The sequence below is a fragment of the Lepisma saccharinum genome, chromosome 12 (assembly GCF_977018435.1).
Source record: "Lepisma saccharinum chromosome 12, izLepSacc3.1, whole genome shotgun sequence".
NCBI classification, from domain to species: domain Eukaryota; kingdom Metazoa; phylum Arthropoda; class Insecta; order Zygentoma; family Lepismatidae; genus Lepisma; species Lepisma saccharinum.
In genome coordinates this window covers 34411341-34432913 of record NC_139240.1, presented here as the reverse complement: position 1 = coordinate 34432913, position 21573 = coordinate 34411341, and the positions used below count along the sequence as shown (strand labels likewise).

The following is a 21573-nucleotide window of genomic DNA, read 5'->3' as shown; positions in this document are numbered from 1 at the left end:
TTTTTATGCAGGAAAAGAGCAGGAAACAATTCGGACCGTAGATAACCCATGCCGAGAATCGAACCCGAGTCCCCGCTTGGCAGTCAGACGCTATTCCGGCTGGACCACGAGGAATCATTTGTTAGTGTTTTCTTGTCAAAAAGCACAGGATTTAACTGAATTTATGTGATGTTGCAAATTGTAATGAGCACGGGGCATTCTTTGTACACAAGACTAAACTTTATTATTTTGCACTGTCAGTATATGAATAATTACAGAATTTCAATAACTTTATGTTTTTTATGTATTATATTCTGTTTCTAGAAATATTGACAGCGTAAAGTATCCCTATTCACCAATTCAAATTTTTGTTCCCATTTTTAGAATTCTGGCCCACCGTGCGACGCCAAGGTCCTCTCAGACCGGAACATGCACCAACAAAGCTTTGCCCGCCGCGTCATACCATTTGGGGCGGTGATTGGCAACGGTCGCTCAATAATTACTGCACCCCCTCCCCCCCCCCTTCCGATAGGTCCAGGCAGATTGAAATGACCCTGGGTGACCCGCGCAAAAGCCTCGGGGCAAAGGCCGGCAGAGGTGGAATTGCCAGCACAGCGCCCGAAAACACACGCAAATTCGCAAAGCTTGCGAACGCGTGTGATTTATTAGTGCCACACCTCCCCCCCACCCTCCATGTGTTACAACGTGTACCGCTGCAATCGTGCCGTGTAGACAGTATGTCCGATCCCTGATCTATTGGATACCTTGTTCCTCGTACTAGAGTCCGTCCGCAGGGCGAGATTTCTAACGGATCCTCACTTAAACAAGTTGGAGCTGTGGTTTAGGGGCCACGTGATTAATTGCAATTCAAATTAAATAAGTACAGTTATCGACTTTACAGCAAAAATCTCAAAAGGGATATATATCGTATATCCATGATGTTCCCCAAGATCCACGGATATTATGGATATCTGGTCTTGGATATCCATTCCTGGGACCTCCATTTCTGAATATCCATTGGACATCCATGGCATCGCCAGTCCTGGATATCCAGAGGACATCCATGGTATATACTGAACTATATATATTGTCATAGGAGGGCGAACGATCGTCAAAAGCTAAAAGCAAAAACCAAGTTAACTCGAGCACACTGAACCAATCAGGGCAGCGACAAAAACAAAATTTCTCTGGGTACTCTGAATCCAGCTTACAACTACTGGGTTGCTCTTCCTGATCGAAAGAGGGAAGCAGTGGCACCGTAGCTTGCAAGCTAATCAGAAACACGGGACGTGGTGAGTCGGATAAGTACACCGGACTTTTGAGAAACATCAAGAGTGTTTAAACGTTATCGTGGTCGCGCGGTCCACGAGCGCCACCGTTCAGGTGATGACAGCCTGTGTCTGCTACCCGGGGTAACTGTCTCGCCCGTGCCGTGGTCGTCACAGAGTCCGAGACGCCAGAGGGGTCGCTGCCCGATTAGGTGAGTGTGCTTTCCTCGTTCGCCTTCCTTACCTCTTCACCGAGTCTAGGAGGGCTATCCAAAACACCCAGTTGAATATTGTTTTACTGCTACATCCCTAAGTGACATCTCTCGTACCTCGTAGAAACCTTATCACCCTACAATATATATATATATATATATATATATATATATATATATATATATATATATATATATATATATAAAAGTGTATAAGTGTTACTAAAAAACTGGCATAAACATTTCGTAGTCAATAGAATGTTTAAATCATGTAGAAAAATGATCCATAGAATGTGCATGAAACATCTTTCCTGGATATCCTATGGATGTCTACTGGACATTTTTTGGACATCCAGAACTTTGGCACGAATCTCCAGACATCAGTTGTGGTTCAGTGGAACGATCATATATCAGCCATTTAAAATAATACACTAATTAATAATAAGAAGGTGTCTCGTAGAGCTTTGTGTGCAGTATGGGGGTATGCATGGTTAACCTTCATGAACAGATTTGGAGAGAATATCAGTATATGTATCTTCTTGCATTCATCCCTCAAGCCATTATGTTATGCAAGATGACCTGGGATCGTTACCCGGTTCATCCACCATGATTCCTTCTACCTATAATTACGAATTACTCTAGCGTGATCTAAGGTCTGAAGTTTAATAATAAAAATGACAGTGATAGGTTAACAATTACTTCACAACAGAACACCAGGTACATACTGGTTTCTTCACAGTGGTCTAGGTGTTTGCACTTCAATAACCAAGCAAGAAATAATTCCCACCGATCTTGTCAGATCGACTCGGCTACTTATACAAATCTCAGTACCTGTCTGCCAACTCAGATCCTAATATCCGCATTCCACTCCAACGACAACACCCTGTATCAGTATATCAGTGTTATAGTATTAACTAATGGTACAACTATTATGTTTCCACTATCTTTAAGTTCTCAATTCGGACGGCTTCAGTCATCCAAAATAGTGGTAGAGAAATAACACTGCATTTCAGGAATCTCTAATCTACTTAATTTTAACATACCTCAAATATTCCAAAGTCGCCTTGGGAGCAGAACGTGTTGAGTGGTAATCGCAGTACCAACATTTCAGGGTTGGAGTCGGACCAGGGTGTTCGCTATCATATATAGAATTCGTTAATACTCCGTTATTAGCAATAGCAGCTCAAACTCATCTCAATGCAATCAAACAATTGGCGTCCCCCCCCCCGCGCCTTGGACCAGTATTCCTACAAAATAGAACGTCAAAAGATGGTAAAACGAGGACTGACCACTAAGAAAGTACCTCCCTTTTCGAAAATCCTGGGCACGCCACTGCATTAAAGAAGAACAGAAAACACGCCAACAACAGTACATACATTTTATCGCTCAGGCAAACCCCCGTTCACCCCCTGATACTAATCGCAGACCGTGAGGGGTCAGTTCCGGGAAAAGGGTTGATGACGTCAGGGAATTCACATCGTAAAAGCACCGGAACCATAACAACCGGATCCGATATTCAGTTCCGGCCCTCAGGGGGACAATAAAAATATTGAGAAAACGAAAAGGGCGAAAAACAACCCGTCCCTTTAAATTCTCTCTCTTCTTACGGCTCGTATATTGGTTACGTGTTTTCACGGTTGAACGGCAATGTGAAAGCGTATAGCTGGTCTCGTAATTTCTCCAGTTTTATAAACTCCGCGGCTGCCAGATGACACTAGTGAGACCTATGCGTTTACAAACTCTCGTGCTCCGGTGAAACTCGGATCGCGATTAATAGGTTGGGTATCACTAGTCCACCTAATCAACACTAGTCTATATAAATTTACAGCCACTCTTTGGGATATCTTTCACGTATGATATTTCAATTGTTCATTTTCAACTGTGAACATTTTTATAAAACATTGAAAATAAATTACATTATTCCCTAGAGTGTTCCTAATGTTTCTACATTACCTTTGTTCATAAAATCATAAAGGTAACGTACATAGGAGGCAAAATTCATGTGGTGGACCTATCAGCCTCCCCCTCTCCCTTTGGGAACAGAGATTCGATAATGACACTCATGGCTATAATATCATGCAATCGGTTGGTAACATATTGGTTTGGTTTATTTTACTTCGATTTTATGCAACTTTTGGCTAACCGCGAAGATGAGGATGGGTGATGATGAAATTAATGATAGGACACTCACAAATAACACCCATGCTCAGGCCGGGATTCAAACTAGGGACCTCTGGCGTTGTAATATTTCATAACATATTGCAATTATTATAATTACTATAGCCTATAACTGCACGTATATAATCAAAGAAAGCATTAATGTAACAATACCTTTTATAGTTTAGTGAATGATAAAATATTTGTGTGATACTCATGCACTATTGGCCTCTATTCTTTAATAATGATTTTTATACAACTGCACCTATATAAACAACAAAGGACGCATTGATTCAATAACAAAATGTTTTACTAAATGTTAGTGATAAAAAAGTGTGGGTCTCTGAGCGACCCCACAGGTAAGTTTCCTGTACGGAACGGGTAACCTGGGATTAATAACGAGTCTCGGAAAAAGATCAATAATCATACACTTCTCCGTGAAACGCATTCTGACAATAAAGAGAACAGGCTTACATAGGTGCACAAAGTTTCTATACACGACACGAATTTTCTTAATGTATCTCTCTTTTTCTACTTAAAGTGTCCCAATTTTTCATTCTAAATCCCGTACTAACGTCACAAGAATTTAAATAAAAGATCACGTTGTATCCCACAGGTTGGTGCTTCGTTTCCTGGACAGGTTCCAGCATTTTCCAGTGTGGCAATTCGATATTTTCTTGGGAATTGTTTTTCTAAAATTAAAACCTAGCAAGTTATGTTCTATACATGTGTCGAAAAACTGAATTTGGTAATTACAGTACATTTTGCACATTTGGTATTTAGCGTAGCTTTATGCCACTTTTGGCTATCTCGACGATTGGGATCAGTAATGATGATTATATTGAAAGAACACCGATATCTTATGTGGGTCCTTCCGATATTTTCTACTTATGCCACGGTTTGAGATATTTACATTTTCTAAATTTTGAAATGAAATAACAAAGCTAAATTAAACATTAGATTTGTGACAATAAAGAAATCAGTTTGAGTTAGTAAGTAGCATTAATGCAATCGCTGAGTTAATTGCTACGTTTTATGCGTTAGACCCAAATACATCGAATATACCTGCAATTCCCGTTATGTGCATTGTTGAGAAACAATCTCGTTTCAGAAAATTCGGCGAATGGGAACAATAACAGCATCACGGAGTAGCCAGGATTTTATTTTTCGGAAAGGAGTCACGGCGAAAAACATTTCGGGGCAAGTTGAGAACGTCAGTAAGCAAGCATAATGTAATATATTTATCTACATACATGGTAGGTCTGTTACTTCGTATCAACCTCATGAATTATAAGAGATCTTTTCGTGACGTGGTCGAACAGGGAACGTCATGTGCCGACTTGAATGGTGACATCAATTTTCACGTGGTGGCCTCCCAAAGGAAGTGTCTAGGGGGTCACGTCATTATTTGAAAATCGTCAATGGGAACAAGTGTTGAGTAACACCTTGTATGTTTTCCTCCCCCCCCCCCTTACCTGTGCAAAGTTTAATTTCTCCGTTGCATATTCTGACTTAATTTGTCGTCTCTTAAAAAAGAGCAAACAAGCTTTGAATGGTGCCCTGCGCTTCAGCCCCTAGCTTACCCCTTTCTACGGGACTACCGCATGCCTATATTCCATGTCAGTGTCTGTATCCAAATAAAGTGCAAGATAATTTGCTAGGAATTTGTCGAAAGAAAAGGTACCGATTATAGTGAACTTACTAGAGAAACTTTACGGGAAAAACACTGGTTTGTAGCAACTAATTTGCAGCAAGAATTTAAAAAACACTGTTATAATAAATACTAAAATAGTACTGCTGCGTCCAAGAGTTGCACAATGCCTTGGACGTGCGAAAATCTAGAACTGGACGTGAACGCACACAGGCTCAGATACGTATGTCGAACTTGTAGAGAAACGTTACAAGTAACTCCCCACTTCAAGCAAGGGGGAGGTGAAGTAACGATGCGTCCGTTGTTCGACTTTCGGTCCCTCCAAGGGAAAACTTGCGAGGAGCTGTCTACCCCAAAATCCTAGGAGCTAGAGAATAGAACAAGAATCGGGTACTTACCACCTGCTATGGCGACGGAACAGACGACAATCAGCAAGAATCCTGTACGAAGAGCGGCTCCGGGGACGATGTGACAACGACGCATGATGGTGGTGGCAACACAGCACCACCTATACGTGAAAAAACAAATAAAGATAGGGGAATAAAAACGGGAGAAATAAAAACAAATACAATTAATTTAACCTTGACAAAAAAAATCACAAGAAAAAAATAAGGAGAAGCATTACACACTAAGATATATATAGATACGTATCACCACAAACACATGAGATGTTATCCTCTTCAGGCACTCATATACACACAATACCACACACGCACAACGGGCGATGCACACACTAGTCTTCCCCCAATGGTTCCTACAAGGATTGGAGCTTAATTGTGAAAACACACCACGAACAAGCTAGACCATATCTTGGCAAACAGTACTGGCAGTGGGGGCTGAATATTTTTTACGGTGTTTCCAGCTGTTGTGGTTACAGGATCGTAACGTTAATTTCATATTCCGGAGGAGGTATCAATATGCGTGCGTGTTTCTCGATGATTGGAAGAAAAGATCCTTAAGGGTTCAAGGTTCGTGGCCCAAAGGGTCCTCTTTTCTGGGGGGAGAGTCGTTGAAGCTTAGCAATCAGGATTCATGCCGTGCCCGATGTGACCGACTGTCTGTTACTGGTCGCTCCGAGGGCAAAGGGCACATTGACCCTAGGGACCGAGGGCACAGCCTACCGTGGACAGCCGTCATTCCAAAACCGTTCCGAGGGCAAAGTGGTCCAGCGAGATCATCCTCTCAGCCTCCGCAACCCAGAGCGTGGTTATTTGTCGGTCCGCGTTTCTAGTTACGTCACCTCGAACTGCACTGCCCTCTCTGACAGTGTGACCAAACACTACCACTTGCCAACCAACACTGCGCCTACGATAAGTCCTCGCCCGCCTCGATAACACAGCGTCCGCCCCCTTCCCCCCCTCCAGGTTTCCCCGTCCCGCGCTATATTACGTCAGAGACCCCTAGCGCCGCTGACGGGTCGTCCACCAGAGGCGCTGTCTGCCATACGGCGGGAAACATCTGCAAAACGATGGGCTGGCAGGGTTGCCGGCTAACAGAAAGACTTGCGCGAGAAATACTATTGGTATCACTGTATTCGTTATGCACAAGGGCAAGTTATTTCAGGCTTGCGTTTCTACAAAGCATCTGTGCTGCCAGAGTGTATTTTCCCTTCCTTTACGGCGCTTTTCTGCTATTTGGCTAATTGTGACAGGATTAGAACGAGGAATCTTCGGTGACAAGGTCCTTCGTAAAATATATATGTCTGCCACTTTTGGCTAAATCGCGAAGAGGGCGCTGAATTGTGTTACGAAGAAACTGGTGTACGGACAATCATCTACACACGTAAGCCCCACATAGAATTATACTGGCTGTGGATTTAGGCGCCAGAGCCTCGTTAATCTGCAAAGTGCAGTCCAGAGTGTGCTACGTGGAAGAGACACATTTGGGTGTGTCTACTATACCCCTACAAGAACAGATAAGCATTACACAGGAACCTATGTCATAGCCACAATGTTGACGCACCCATACACAGGAAACAACCGGAGAAGTGAACATATCACACATTTTTCGCAACTTCTATCCTGCCACATATAAATTTAAGCGAAAAATGGAAGCTCGAACAAAACTCGAACCCGGTTCTCTACCAACTGAGCCAGTCCTGGTTTTGCCTAATTTCCCGCTGTTATAGCAGTGTGAAGTAGGGATGGCCACAAAATTCGGATAACGGATAATCAGGATATCCGATTATCCTATTAATCCAAATATCTGGATAATTCGGATATCCGTATAGTACAGATTTGATGAAGGAGCTATAGAAAATCCTTAGTGAAATACGAACATGGGGATAAAAGAATATGTGGATAGCCCGTGAAACGGATAAACGATAAAACTATCCTGATGATGCACACATTAGAATATCCGGACATTTAGCACAATCCAAATATCCGGATAATCCAGACAATTCGGATAATCCGTATACCCGAATATCTTATATCCGGATATTTGAAATGTGGGTAAAATTGTATCCAGTTTGGCTAGTGTAGAGAAGGATCTCTCGTGCCAATTTATTCGGCTCTATCCTGCCGTATCTACTGTACCGCCGTACTCTATGGCATTTTTGGTTGCCTATAAGACAGGCACTAGGAAATCGGCCTGGCAGAAGCATCAGTCCTACGCATTTCGTATGGAACATCACACGCCCACCTTGTCAATGGTATCGAGCATTAATGCCACGGACAAACAGATGGACCAGTTATGACACTCCGCCATCATGCACATCTCTGCATGTCATTGCTCATTACACATTGACAGGTCACCCGACTATTGATCGTGAATCTGTATGGATAGGAACATACCAAAGAGATCATTCTGCATGTTCTGGTTCTGATAGTTACAGGCAGAGAAAGAGGTAACGTAACTTTATTTCAGAATTAGAGATTGAGCTATTGTTGCTATTTGTTGATTTACAGGAACATTTAATCTCCCAACGGAGCGCCACTTTTGGCTAATGAAGATGAGAATGAACCATGACAATATGAAATTGATGAAGGGACGGGAAATCTCAAAGAACACCCATGCACAGGCCGGGATTCGAACCAGGGTCATTTTGGCTGTAGCAGGATGTGATAAGACACTCAGCCACGGAAGTAAGCCCAGCTTCTGGAGCAAGGAGTACAGCACCAAGGTTCACGTACACATTTTAAATTTTTCGATTTCGCTGTTGCATACGCTAGGAAAAAAATGTCTCCCCGATGGCATAGTGGTAATGTCATCGCCTTGTAATCAAGGGGTCCCGGGTTTGATACCAGATAAGAGGTATGTTGTCTTTCGTATCCTACTTTAAACAGTGGCTCCAGTTCCGATTAGCTGTGCATAAAGTGGACTTAAAAAACAAACTTATGCTCGCTAGCAGAGAAAGGCCAAAATGTCCTTAGCTTGTGGTCCGCTCTGTTCCTGAAAGTCACTGACCAAAAAGTCAAGCATGCACAAAAGAGGACGGTCCACGCTGAAAAGAATAAGAAGGGGAGTGTTCCATACTATGTTCCATATATCTCTGGAGCAAGGTCGCGCATAGCGGCAAAGTAGGGGGAAATCGAGTTGGCAGAGCGAAGCAGTACACGCTGCTGCGAAAGCTGGTAGCTGCAGTCGCTTTCTCCCCTTACAGGCAATCCCGTTCCCTCTCACATGTTCATTGGTAGAGCAGTCTTGCGTCACTACTTGCGCAGATACTTGTTTTCGTTCGCCTCCTCCAGAGATAACTGGGACAGAGTATAGACCGAAGAAAGTAGAGTTCGTGTCCGATTGGAGAGAATGAATAAGAGGTACAGCGACAAAAAAGTGTGGAATCCGTTAAAAGATACTAGGGTGGAACATTACAGAGAATTCAAAGCCTTTCTAGGCCCATATGAACATACAGAAAGAATCGTGGTAAATTCCGACTTGTAACCAGAAAACTACAAGGAACAGCATAAATCACATAAAAAACTCAGCCCCAATCTTTTGAATCTTTGTCAGGGTCATCAGGGAGGACTGAATCTTTTCATTAAGATATACTTGTAGTATTCAGTATTCAAACTTAACGATGAATTGACATTCGCTTATAAAAATCTCTCATTCGACGGGATTATTAATGTGTAATGCCACTTTTCTACCGCAAAAATTCAGTCTTCTAATCACGCTATTTGATTTACAAAGAAAAATCTGTTAACTCTTTCCATTACAATCGTGCATTTTGCGGGAACATTTATTTCTTCTTCACGCAGAGGATGCGAAAAATACAGGCTTGATCACGACTCGAACTCAGGTCTCTTGGGTAAAATGCCATTGCTCTACTAAGTCAGTCTTGGTTTCGCCTGATTTTTCGCTGCATGTTTTTGCGTGTGGAATTGCCCCTGCATTTTCGCAGATTTCTTTTACATACTGCATCATCTCTTGTGTGTCAAACCGCAAGGTGAAGCCATTTTAAGTTGGTTTTTGTTTTGAATACTGGCAGCATCAACATTACAATCTATATTTTCACATATTCTCCTTCCTAGAATTACTTTCTTTGTCTCAAAACACTAATTTTTTATTGTGTTTTTTCCACTTTATCATATAGAAATCTTATTTTTTGTCATACTTTTAAAAAAACAATAAGAATCTTATATTTTTAGTTTCCTACATAATTCTATTTTAATAATTGAATCGGTAACACGAATAATATTCTAGAAAATAGTAGTGGCACGTTTTATGAACAGATAGAAGAGTATCCTGCACTGTAGAAGGTTAATTGTTTTGCTGTTTCTGTGATATTTTGTTATTGTTGGATACAACGTTGTTCGTGTGGCCCATTCAATTACACACTTGAACCCAAGAAAACTCTGCAAAACAGAAACTCAGAGGAAATCAGTGATAAAACAATAACGAATAGCTTAAGAAATATTAATAAAAAAATGATTGTGTCATGAACTAAATATGAGATCGCGCCCCCTAGCTAAAAGTATACGCATTTCTGCTTATAGTATTGAAAGACGTATGTCCTATTTAGAGCATTTTTATAGTACTTTAAACAACATATAAAGCACATGAGATAAAACAACAGAGAAAAATACAAATTTAAAATTATACACATAGATATAAAATACGTATGCAATCAAATTCGATACTTGTATATACGTAAACTAAGAACGAATTTGAGTTGGAATGGTACAATTACATAATGCATTATAACTTGCGTTTAATATTTCTTAAGTCCACCTCACACACAGAAAGGTTGGTGGGGACTAGGCCTACAATTTAAAGTGGGACTCGAATCCAGGACTGCTTGATTAGAAGCGACGACGTTACCACACCGCCATCGGGAAACATGTATTGTAACTAAATATTAAATTACAAATATGAGAGAACATACGTATTCAAGGTTTCCATGGGTCGAAACCCGGCATGGGTGTTCTTTGTGAGAGTCCCTTCATAAATTTCATATCATCAGTTATCCTAATCTCCGCGATCTTAGCCCAAAGTGTCAGAAATGCGAAGTAAAATAAAACAAATCAATCAATCGATTATGTTTAATAATAATTTCTCACTATACCAAGCATGGACGTATTTCGGGGGGTCTAGGGGGGGTCTAGGGGGTGTTCCCCCCGAAAGATTTATCAAGTACTAAAATTAAATAATGAAAATATACTCGTTTAGCATTTGTTGTATAATTTCCTCTGAACTTATTGTAAGACAAGGATTATATTGGGCCTTGAAGGACACGAAGGACGTATTTAAGGAGTCCGGACACCCCCTCCCCCCCCCCACACACACAAACAGCCGAAATACTTATTAAATACGAAAATTAAATAATGAAAATATACTCGTTTAGCATTTGTTGTATAATTTCCTTTGAACGTATTGGAAAACAAGGATTATATTGGGATCATACGGCTTTGATTTGATTGATTGATTTGGTGTTTTTAGTCCACTTTATGCACAGTAAGGCTAAACGGGACTGGACCCACAGTTGGGATCCAAACCACTATGTGCCTCCACCGGGTATCGAACCCGGGACCATACGGCTTTGAATGACATTACATAGATGATTTATGTGCACTATTACTCAAAATAATATGCATAAAATTTTAATCAGAAACTTACTATTCTGTAACTACATGTAACATCATTTTTGTTATTTCATAAATATTCAATTATTCATCTATTTGGCATTAATTTCATTGCCAGGGCACTAGTTTTTCTGTAAGTTATTCCGATCTTAACTACAGGTAAGCTACGTAATGAATATGCGCTGTTATATCTCTATTTTTATACAGTCTTTTGACCTAATCGTGTGATAATAATATACTTTTAATTTATGTATTATAATTAGTATTAATTTGATTTAATATAATTACTTTAATTTAAACATTATATTTTATTATTATTATTATTCCTGAGACACTTAGTTCGGACCACCCCCAAACATATTTCTAGATACGTGCTTGATTCCAAGTATTGACATATTGTGAAATCCCTTGATTTTTCCGTAACTTCTTTTACTCGGGCCAATTTCTCGGTCAGTGATATTTTTATGAGTACTGGCAACCTGCCGTAACGGAGAGGGGGGGGGGCGGAGGGGAGAAACAGTTGACTCGCTACATCCATCTCCATCCCCGGAGTGATCCGTCGCAGAGAGACAAACAACCCTTGATAAACAATCTGGATGCATACACACATTTCCCCCAACCCCCAAACAAAACTTCCCTTTTGTTGCGATAAATAATTGAAAAACGAAACTGAACTCTTTCGCCTTCTACCTCCCCCACGTTCTCTCGAACCTGCTGCACGTGCCAGAGCGGGGCTCGCGGCTGATTGGCCGAACGGAAGATAATGGGCGGGGTCGGGCGAGGTGGCTGGTCTGCCAGAACGCGGGAGAGCCACGCAGATTCAGATCTAAGCAGTCATCGGTGGAGGTCACTTGTGTTATTCCGTGGACACGATCTTCCAAGGAGGCATCACTGAGTTCTCCATTATCAACATAATCAGAAGCCCAATCTCTCACGATGTAACAGGATGTCCCCAAATTAAATTACAATTTTGATGTAAATATTAATAGAAGCAGTTACGACTATTCTTATATTAGCATTAATCATAGGTACGTACAGTAACATTTAATAAAACTGCAATACCTGTGTAGGGAGCTTACTTTTCGGCGATAAAACCCTAATATATTAATTGTTGCAAAAAGTGTGGATGTATGTGGAGTAACGAATTCTAGACAAATTTTTCGTGTATTCCAATTAGCGAAATAATTCGATTTTGGAATAATTGTAGTCCTCTTCACGAATTTCAACATATTTCATGCTTAAAAAACTAAAACTACCGCGAAAATTTAACGTTTTTGTTTTAGGCTTAAAAATATAAAATCAAATATACCAATTTTACGCGTGTATAACGCATAGATTTTCCAAAAAAATTATCCCGCCACCCGCCAAAAGAAAAAAATATTGTGTGTGTTATACATGGAACATTTTGCATCACCAAAACAAGTGTGGGAGATCGAGTGAGCATCACCTACTCCACAACTTTATACAAACCTTACACTTGGGTATTACAGTTATTTAGCTTCGCTATTGGCCAATCGCGGCAACGAGGATGAGTGATGATGAAATATGCAAACATGCAGGAAACTTCAGTGGCGAGATCGAAAGTCGACTACTTAACACACTCGGTCATACAAAAGAGCCATGCAGGCATATAAGGGGTATGGCTCCACACATGCTTGACCTCGCCACTCATATTTGCAGGTTCGAGCATGGTTGTCCTTACATACACATTGCTAAGAGCCTGAGTAAATACCAGAGCAGGTTATGTACTAGTATTCGGGAGGAAATCTCGATGTTATCATTCACAATGAGAATCGAATCAAACCTAAGTCTTCCGTATAAGTTGACCCACCAATTGGACCACGAAGTGTGACGTGCATGTTACCTTAGTCGAATACACATGACGGGTTTGTATAATAGTATGGCTAATCAAAGTACGAGGTGTAATTTATATGGATAAAGGGTTGGAAGATATTTCGAAAAATGTATCCTAGGTAACTTGAACTTTTAATAATATCATTAAGAATGGTTTGTACCGTACGCGAACTATACTTGCGGTTGATCCTCCAATATACTGTTCCTCAAATGTTTCAAAGCACATTCCGAAAAACAGTAAAAATTGCACCCTCGCCCTGTATGTGTACAACAGGTCAGCAAATAGCCAGGGTTGTCACCAACATTCACTTTTCCTGTCTGAGAACGACGAAATTTAGTACCCTATCGACTCCGTGCATTGCACCGTGCTAATAAGGGCTGTCAATGTAGGACCACACTGTCTCCATCTCGGCCACACTGAAAGTGACGGAGTCAGCACAACGCTCCTCCCGCCTTTACTGTCCAGGGTTTCCTAGGTTGATTTGGTTTATTTTACTTCCTCCATGTGCCACTTTTGGCTGATGACGATGATGAATGAGCGATGATATGATGAAGGGACATCGTAAACATCCCAGGATGCGTTTCTAACCTAGGGCACCTGGTGTCGTGGCAGACTGTGTCACGGTTTCTTCGAAGATTACTCGCGTCTAACACGTGACACACGGTTACTAAACTAATCGTATCAATATATATATATGTAATCGTAGTGGGCTTATGACGTCACAAAGCAACGCTAAAGGAGGTCGCGAACTGGGAACATTTGCGAACCGCTCAGGTATATTAAAGGATGTTTATACTGTTTGTAAAATACACGGAACCTCCACGCGCCGTACCCTTGGTCAAACAACATCTCTCTCGCATGGACAGCCATATGTGAGAGCAAATAGCTCCCGCCGGTCGCCTAGTGCAATGCAGTATGCGGACACATGAGTGGGCGAGAATACAGCTCCGGGCACAAATCAGGTCACCAAAGCTACAGCCCTGCAGTGTCTGCACCGAGCCAGAAGTGTCGCTTCGGATTACAAGGGCCAAAGCTCAGATGCGTGGAGTACGCCCATGCGGATACGGAGAACGGATATTAGTCACGTCTCCAAAGACATCAGAGTAGCAATGGCCTGATTTCCAGTTCACTCAGATCTGAATCTACCCTGGTATTGCGCCGGCTGCAGCATATACCATAGAGGATGTACGACATAGCATCACAATGTAATATATTAATTATTATTATTATCCGTGTTCGTTACTTAGCGTCGATCTTCGGCCAGTTTGACTAATCCCGACGAAGATATTACAGGAAATACACAAATGGATATTTATTTAAGGTCCAGGCTATTCCTTCTTCACACACACACACACACACACACACACACACACACACACACACACACACACACACACACACACACACACACACACACACACACACACACACAAATAGTCGCAACTCTCCAGATGTAAGATAACATGATGCAAGCTGCATAAAAATTTATTGTACCTTGTCCTTTTTTAAAAAATAAACTCAGTTTTCTAGCAGTAAGATTTAGAAAAATTAAAACAATCATATTTTGCTCTAAATTGTCTCGTAAAATACAACATTCGGGGTATGAGAGGCAAAAAATAGATACAAAATTAGATAGTTAAGTAAGGATGAAAGACAAGCTATAGTGGAACCACAAGCATAAAAGCCTGCGCAGACCAGTGACTCCTATGTACCGCACTCCCGCGTGGAGGGGAGGGGCAGAGTGAAGCATGCTTCCCTATGGCCCGAGCTGAACGAAAGAAGGTCGAGATGCGCGGAGACTTTTCGCCGAAGGTTCTTTTGTTTGTGGTCGCTCTATTGAACAGAACATTTTCAAAGAAAGAAAGAAAGAAGTTACCTTATCACCATTCATCATCATCGTCGCGATTATCCAAAACTTGCAGAAAAAACATAAAAATAAAGAAACCAACACCCGAAAAAATATCTAAAAAAAAGGCAACCCACAAAATATGAAACCACTTTTTTAAATTGGGGAGTTGCTCTATTTAGAAGCAAGGCCACGTTTTCGAACTTTTAAACCTTGGCTGTTTCCCCAACGACACAAAGGCAAGCTTTCCTTTGTTCGTGAATGAAACACTTGACCTGGAGAGAAGTTTAAAACGGCCACAGCTTTTAAAGCTTTGATGAGACGCCAAAGAGTGAAGAAAAGGGTGTCAAGTTCTGAATTCGTCTTGGCGTTATTCCTTTTACCAATCTTCCGACCTCCTATTTTCGCTTAGCTTTACCCACAAGCCGCTAACGTGGCAGCGGCGGCAAAGAGCATGCGATTTCTCAATTCCTGGAAACAAAAATAATAAAAAGTGGAATAATAATGAAAAGAAAAGTAAAACAGTTTCAGAGGCACCGTCCGTTGGAGAAATTCGCTCCTGTCATCCGTTTGACAGAGGCCTCGAATCCAGATGTTGCCGTGGTTATCAATATCCAGCTGCTATTGATATTCTGGAATTAGTTTGATATAGTTGCGATGGAATTTTCGCGTGTTTCTTGCCATTTCGGGTGAATTCCTGGAGATTCTTAATAACGTGCCGACAGCTTTGATCTCTCCCGACCCGTTTCTTACGGCGCCTTAGGCCCCACGTACCAGTTATTTATTTCTTATGTCGGCGCCGAAATGTCGCGGCTTTGATGGTCACTGGCTCACGATTGGTCTGCTGCGCCAGGAGCAGAGTGGCCGAAAATTCATCTCATTTCGCAAAATACACTGCTCCACAAAACTTAAGAAACACCAAAGGATTATGAGAGCAAGTAGTTTTTTAGATAAAATTGAAAATCTTGAGAATAACATTACAATAAAATATCTCTTTTGCACATCATCGTCCCAAGATTATTTAAGCTTTGTCACGCTACACTGGCGTACGCAATGAGGGGTTGCTCAGGCTTCGCCCCCATTCGAAATAGAGAAAAACAACCTTTTGCGTTCATGTGTTCGCACGTATTGTGTCGGAATTCCTGGAAACTGAAGACATCAACCGTATTGAGTGGCCTGTTTGGGATGCTCTTGATCAGGGCTTATGGACACCAATAAAGTAAACAGATGCATCATGCAACGAAAATGACCAGCAACATTGCAAAATGGAATACAGGGTGAACTCTTTTTTTTTTTTTTGTGTGTGTGTTTGTTTCCTTCTGTTTCCTTGCTGTTCCTTAAGTTTTGTGGACCAGTGTAGCTAAGATATTCTAAAATCGGAAAACTTAAATCTGCTTACACGCTATCCAGAAGTTCTCCGCAGCAAGGCCGCGCATAAAGGTAAAGAAGGGGAGAAAGCGAGTTGCCATAGCGAAGCAGCTCACGATGCTGCAAAGGCAGGTAGCTGCAGTCGCTTTCCACTCTTCACGGAATCCCGTTCTGTCACGTGTTCATTGGTCGAGCTCTCTCAAGTAGTCACTACTTGTGCAGACACTTGCTTTCGTTCGCTCGCTCCTGAGATTCCCGGGACAGGGTATAGAATATGTTTGAGCAACTCGCTTACACTTGTGAAGGCCAGCGAGGCCGTCCGTGCGGCGTGAACTTCTCGCATGCTCACTGCATCTCATGGCCAGAGGAGAGAGGGAGTCGATTGCGTTTAGAGGTTAGAAATACTACGGATAAGGTGTCCTCGTTTTCATGGTACCACATCCTGCTTCCTCTGCCGTGATTACAATGCACCGTTACTCAAGAATCTGATGGCGAGATGTTCCCCACTGCACGAAGCCTCCTGCCCCGCTTCCTCCTTCCTCTCCTTACAACGCTACAGCATCGTTGCTCGCTCTGCAGTCCACACGTGCATACGAGATCCTTAAGTCCACTTTATGCACAGATAGGCTGATCGTGACTGGACCTACAGTTTAAAGTGAGAACCACTGTGTGCGTTTACCAGGTATCGAACCCGCGATCCCTTGATTACAATGCGACAACTGGAAAGGCGCTCGTGCATAGGAGAATGTTCTTCCACAAATACAACGGATAATCGAAGTCTGGGAGTAAATTTCTTCTGCAAAATTTAAGTCAATTTTTGTGCTTTGTCCAGGGGTAGAAAAAACTAAAACTAATTCAAAGGCCAGCCCCTTTTTCTCAGGAGCTATTTTTTTTTTTTTTTTGCAAATATGTTCTAAGAAATCCATGAATCCAAATAAGATAAAGCTACACATTTTGAAATATGATCTTAAAATGTTTAATTTATTAATTAATGCAAGATTGGATTAAACCAAATAGTTCTTGCGCCAGAGACGCTCTCGTAAAGAAGGCTGATGACATCATCAATAATTATGCAATACATTCTAATATGCAGCCGACTCGACTATATCGCCGAAGATTTTAAAATTCGTGTTGTAACAATGAAAAACAAATTTCATTGCAAGTTTATTATTCTAATGTAATGATACAAAAACAAACACACACAGTACTCATTATTTTAAGGAAAGGTTATGAAATTTTCCATAAGCCAACTCGAAATATTAAAAAAATAAATACATTTTTTAGCTCAGTTGGAAGAGTATCTGGCTATCACGCTGAAAACTCTGGTTCGGTGAACTAGACTAGAAAATTTTCCAGTCATTTCCCTGTTTCTGCGCGGCTCTGAGGTGACACACCCAGCCTCGTATAAATGGGTACCTGGTGGCCAACCTTGGAAGGTAAATGTGGACGGGTGTGATGCTGATCACGTCATCCCAACTATGGCTGAAATCAAGAATATGTGGAGCTCTATATCTCCACATCACCCCATATGGCTTCATGGCATGGGTGTACACGCACAGGGGTACCTTTGACTACATTTCTTAGCACTGAATTTGAAAATTCAGATGCCAGGTGAAAAGTTTCAGGCATTGTGGCGATCGAGCGCCCTGTGTTTTCTACCCATGTTCCTGTCGCTCTGTTTATTTATTTTATTTATTAATTTACTGCCCTCAACAGAGGTAAACCTCCAATTATAGACGGCAGAAAAAACAAAGAACAACACAAAGAAAACAATATAATTAGCAAATATATAAACATACATCAACCGATAATACAAGTAATCAATAACATAATCAATAATGAAATTAAACAATTTGACCCTTTCTCTTGTCTTTCACCATACAAGAACAAAGACTTGTGCAATAATTACAGACATAAAATACCTATAGATATATAATTGTAGAATAAAATGGAAAATAATGGGGGAAATAGTGATACCGGAATGATTACAGTGTATTTTTGTCATAATTCTGATTCAATCATTTTTTTATACAGTTTGGCAGTGATAAATCTAAGGCCTGGTTATTCATTGAAAGCGTATTATACAAATCACACATTCTACTTAATGGGATGCTTTTATATTTCTGAGTTTTAGGAATTTTCGGAATCAGTAAGTTTCGCCCACGTAAATTACTTTTTCTCGTATTGAATTGTAGTTGACTGACATTTGTGATAGTTTCGTCAGAAGACAACGAGAAAAGAAACCCACAACAAGATGCACATGTATACTCTGTAGAGAATCTATAAAGATATACGTAAATGTTCAGAATTTGGAATTTCTCGCAATGAGGTGGATATTGGCAAACGACTTTTTTTCTGGAGCATGGACTGATCAAGACTGGTCCTACAGTTTTACTACCAAAACAAGCCACGCAGCTTACTCTCAAAGGAACAAAGACACGTGGACGTACCACCTCAGCTTGGAAAAAAACCGACGCATGTTCGGGCACAAGCCCAACCACGGACAAGACATTCATCATAGCTAATTTGCCCTCTTCTCGCCTCGTCGACGCACAAGAAACAGACAGCACCTCATTAGGCCTGCTTCGGCCGGGCAATAATCTCGAAAGATCGCGGTTTCCTCCTCAGAGATGCAGAAAAGAGGGAGATCCCGCTTAGCAGCTCTGAACGTTGTGGTCTGGTTCCATATGCGCGCCGCACCGTGACCGGAATCGAAAACAAGGAAACCAATTAAGGTTCGAGGCTAATTAAACAACGGGGCGTTGCCTCTAGGACAAGTGAACGTCGCTGCACGTTTCGTGATGGACCAATGAGGATGGAGGAGCCTCCAAGAAATCTCTGAGCACGCTACGCCTCTTCAGATTCGCACTGGCCTAGTGCTGGCGACCCCAAAGCGTCTTTGTAGGGACACCGGTTAGCGACTATGGGGATGAGTGATGATGTGATGAAGGGACACTCACAACCCATGCCTTGGTCGGTATTTGAACCCGAGACCGTAGGCATCGTTGGGTGCTGTGATAACCAGTCTGATTCCTCACCGACTGAGGATACAATTTGGATGCGTGAATTTCTGATTTCTCTCAACTTTAATATTTCTGAAGCAATGAATGAAACTTAATCTTGGTTATTTAACGCACATTAGGGAGAATGATGGGGGAGTAAATAGATGCAAGGATAGAAAATAGAGAGGACGGAATTGGAAAGAGTGAAAAATGAGGGGGGAAGCAGAGGAAAGAGGAAGTGTGAGAAATAAGAGAAAATAGGAGGATGAGATAATTACGAGAAAAACTAGGATTAGCTAGAGGAAATGGTGAAAATAGAGCGGCGTGGGAAATACAGCGAGTTAAAGGAATGCGGGAGTGCTGAAATAGAGAAAATAGATGGAGAGCGAAAGAAAATAAAGTGAGATTGGGAAATCGTGTGAGGAAGAGTGGGAAATAGAGAAAATAGTGAGCGAGAAGAGTAGAAAAAATAAAGTTAGCGAGAGGAAGCAGGGCGGAAACAGAGAGAGAGAGAAATAGAGCGAGTGACGGAAAATAAAGGCATTGAGATAATGTAAAGGGAGGAAAGAGTATGGAACAGAGTAAGCAAGAGAAAATAGGACAGCAGAGAGAAAAAAGGGAGAGGAAGAGAAAAGACAGATAGAGAAAAGACGGAGAGAAAGGAAAAAGACGGAGAGAAAGGGAAAAGAGGGAGAGAAAGGGAAAAGAGGGAGAGAAAGGGAAAAGAGGGGAGAAAAAGAAAAGAGGGGGAGAAAGGGAAAAGAGGGAGAGAGAAAGAGAAAAGAGGAAGAGAGAAAGAGAAAAGAGGGAGAGAGAAAGAGAAAAGAGGAAGAGAGAAAGAGAAAAGAGGGAGAGAGAAAGAGAAAAGAGGGAGAGAGAAAGAGAAAAGAGGGAGAGAGAAAGAGTAAAGAGGAAGAGAGAAAGTGTAAAGAGGGAGAGAGAAAGAGTAAAGAGAGAGAGGGAGAGGAGAAAAAGAAAAGAGGGGGAGAAAAAGAAAAGAGGGGAGAAAGGGAAAAGAGGGAAAGAGAAAAGAGGGAGAGAAATAGAAAAGAGGGAGAGAGAAAGAGAAAAGAGGAAGAGAGAAAGAGTAAAGCGAGAGAGAGTTTTGAGGAAAAGAGAAAGTGTAAAGAGGGAGAGAGAAAGAGTAAAGAGAGAGAGGGAGAGGTAGAGAGAGTAAAGTGGGAGAGAGAAAGAGAAAAGAGGGATAGAAAAAGAATAAAGAGAGAAAGAGTAAACAGGGAGAAAGAAAAATATAGTAAAGAGGGAGAGAAAGAGTAAAGAGGGAGGAAGAGTAGAGAGAGAGAGAGAGAGAGAGAAATAGGAAAAAAGGGAGAGAGAAAGAGGAACGAGGGAGAAAGAAAGAGTAAAAAGGGAGAGAGTAAGAGGAAAGTGGGAGAAAGTAAAGTGGGAGAGAGAAAGATGAAAGAGGAAGAGAGTAAAGTGGAGAGAGAAAGATAAAAGAGGGAGAAAGAGGAAAGGGAGAGAAAAGGGGGAGAGAGAGTAGAGGGAGAGAAAGTGGAAAGAGGGAGAGAAAAAGAGAAAAGAGGGAGAGAGAGAGAGAGTAAAGCAGGAGAGGGAAAGAGGAAAGATGGAGAGAGAAATAGGAAAGAGGGATAGAGAAAGACAAAATAGTAAAAGTAGAAATGTAAAGTAGGATGGATTGAGTGGCTTTATTCTACTCCTCCTTTTGTGCCACTTTTGGCTAATTTGCGAAGATTGGGATGACAGGGTGGCTACAAACAAGCAGAAATGAAATTCCCTGACTTTTCCAGGTTTTCCAGGACAAAATTTACATTTTTCCCTGACAATTACAAACTAAACTAAATCGATGTTTTTGCAAATGGAAATAATAAACTCATACAGATCCATGTATGGTTTTGCTAAGTAACAATTTTATCTTCCATTATATTGACTTAATTTCTCTATTCTCTATGATTTGAATTCAAACTGCAAAATAGTAAATTTGGAAAATTATTACAATTCACAAGCTAAGGAAGGATTATGGAATTTTGTCATACGCAGTAAGTTTAAAATAAAATACTTGATTACTTTTAAAGTTACGACTAAATGAGATAAGAGTGAATAGTGATTCATTAAGAAATACAATTTGTAATTTATCAGTCTCCTTATACATTCTCGGTATTATATGCTGATATTTCCACTGAGAGATTAGAACCCTCTGCTTGCAAGAACCATGAGTACGGACTCA

The 21573-nt window shown here is 41.2% G+C and overlaps 1 protein-coding gene across 10 annotated transcripts in view; it reads right to left on the bottom strand.

Moving 5' to 3' along the window:
* Lar (tyrosine-protein phosphatase Lar) overlaps positions 1–21573 on the bottom strand; it is an 833005-nt gene that overhangs the window by 535957 nt on the left and 275475 nt on the right. For all 10 annotated transcript variants that reach the window (XM_083132037.1, XM_083132044.1, XM_083132040.1 and 7 more), the window contains exon 4: positions 5666–5775. In XM_083132037.1, the coding sequence (XP_082988163.1) occupies positions 5666–5750 (85 nt within the window). In that variant the 5' untranslated portion in view covers positions 5751–5775. The remainder of the gene's footprint in view (positions 1–5665; positions 5776–21573) is intronic.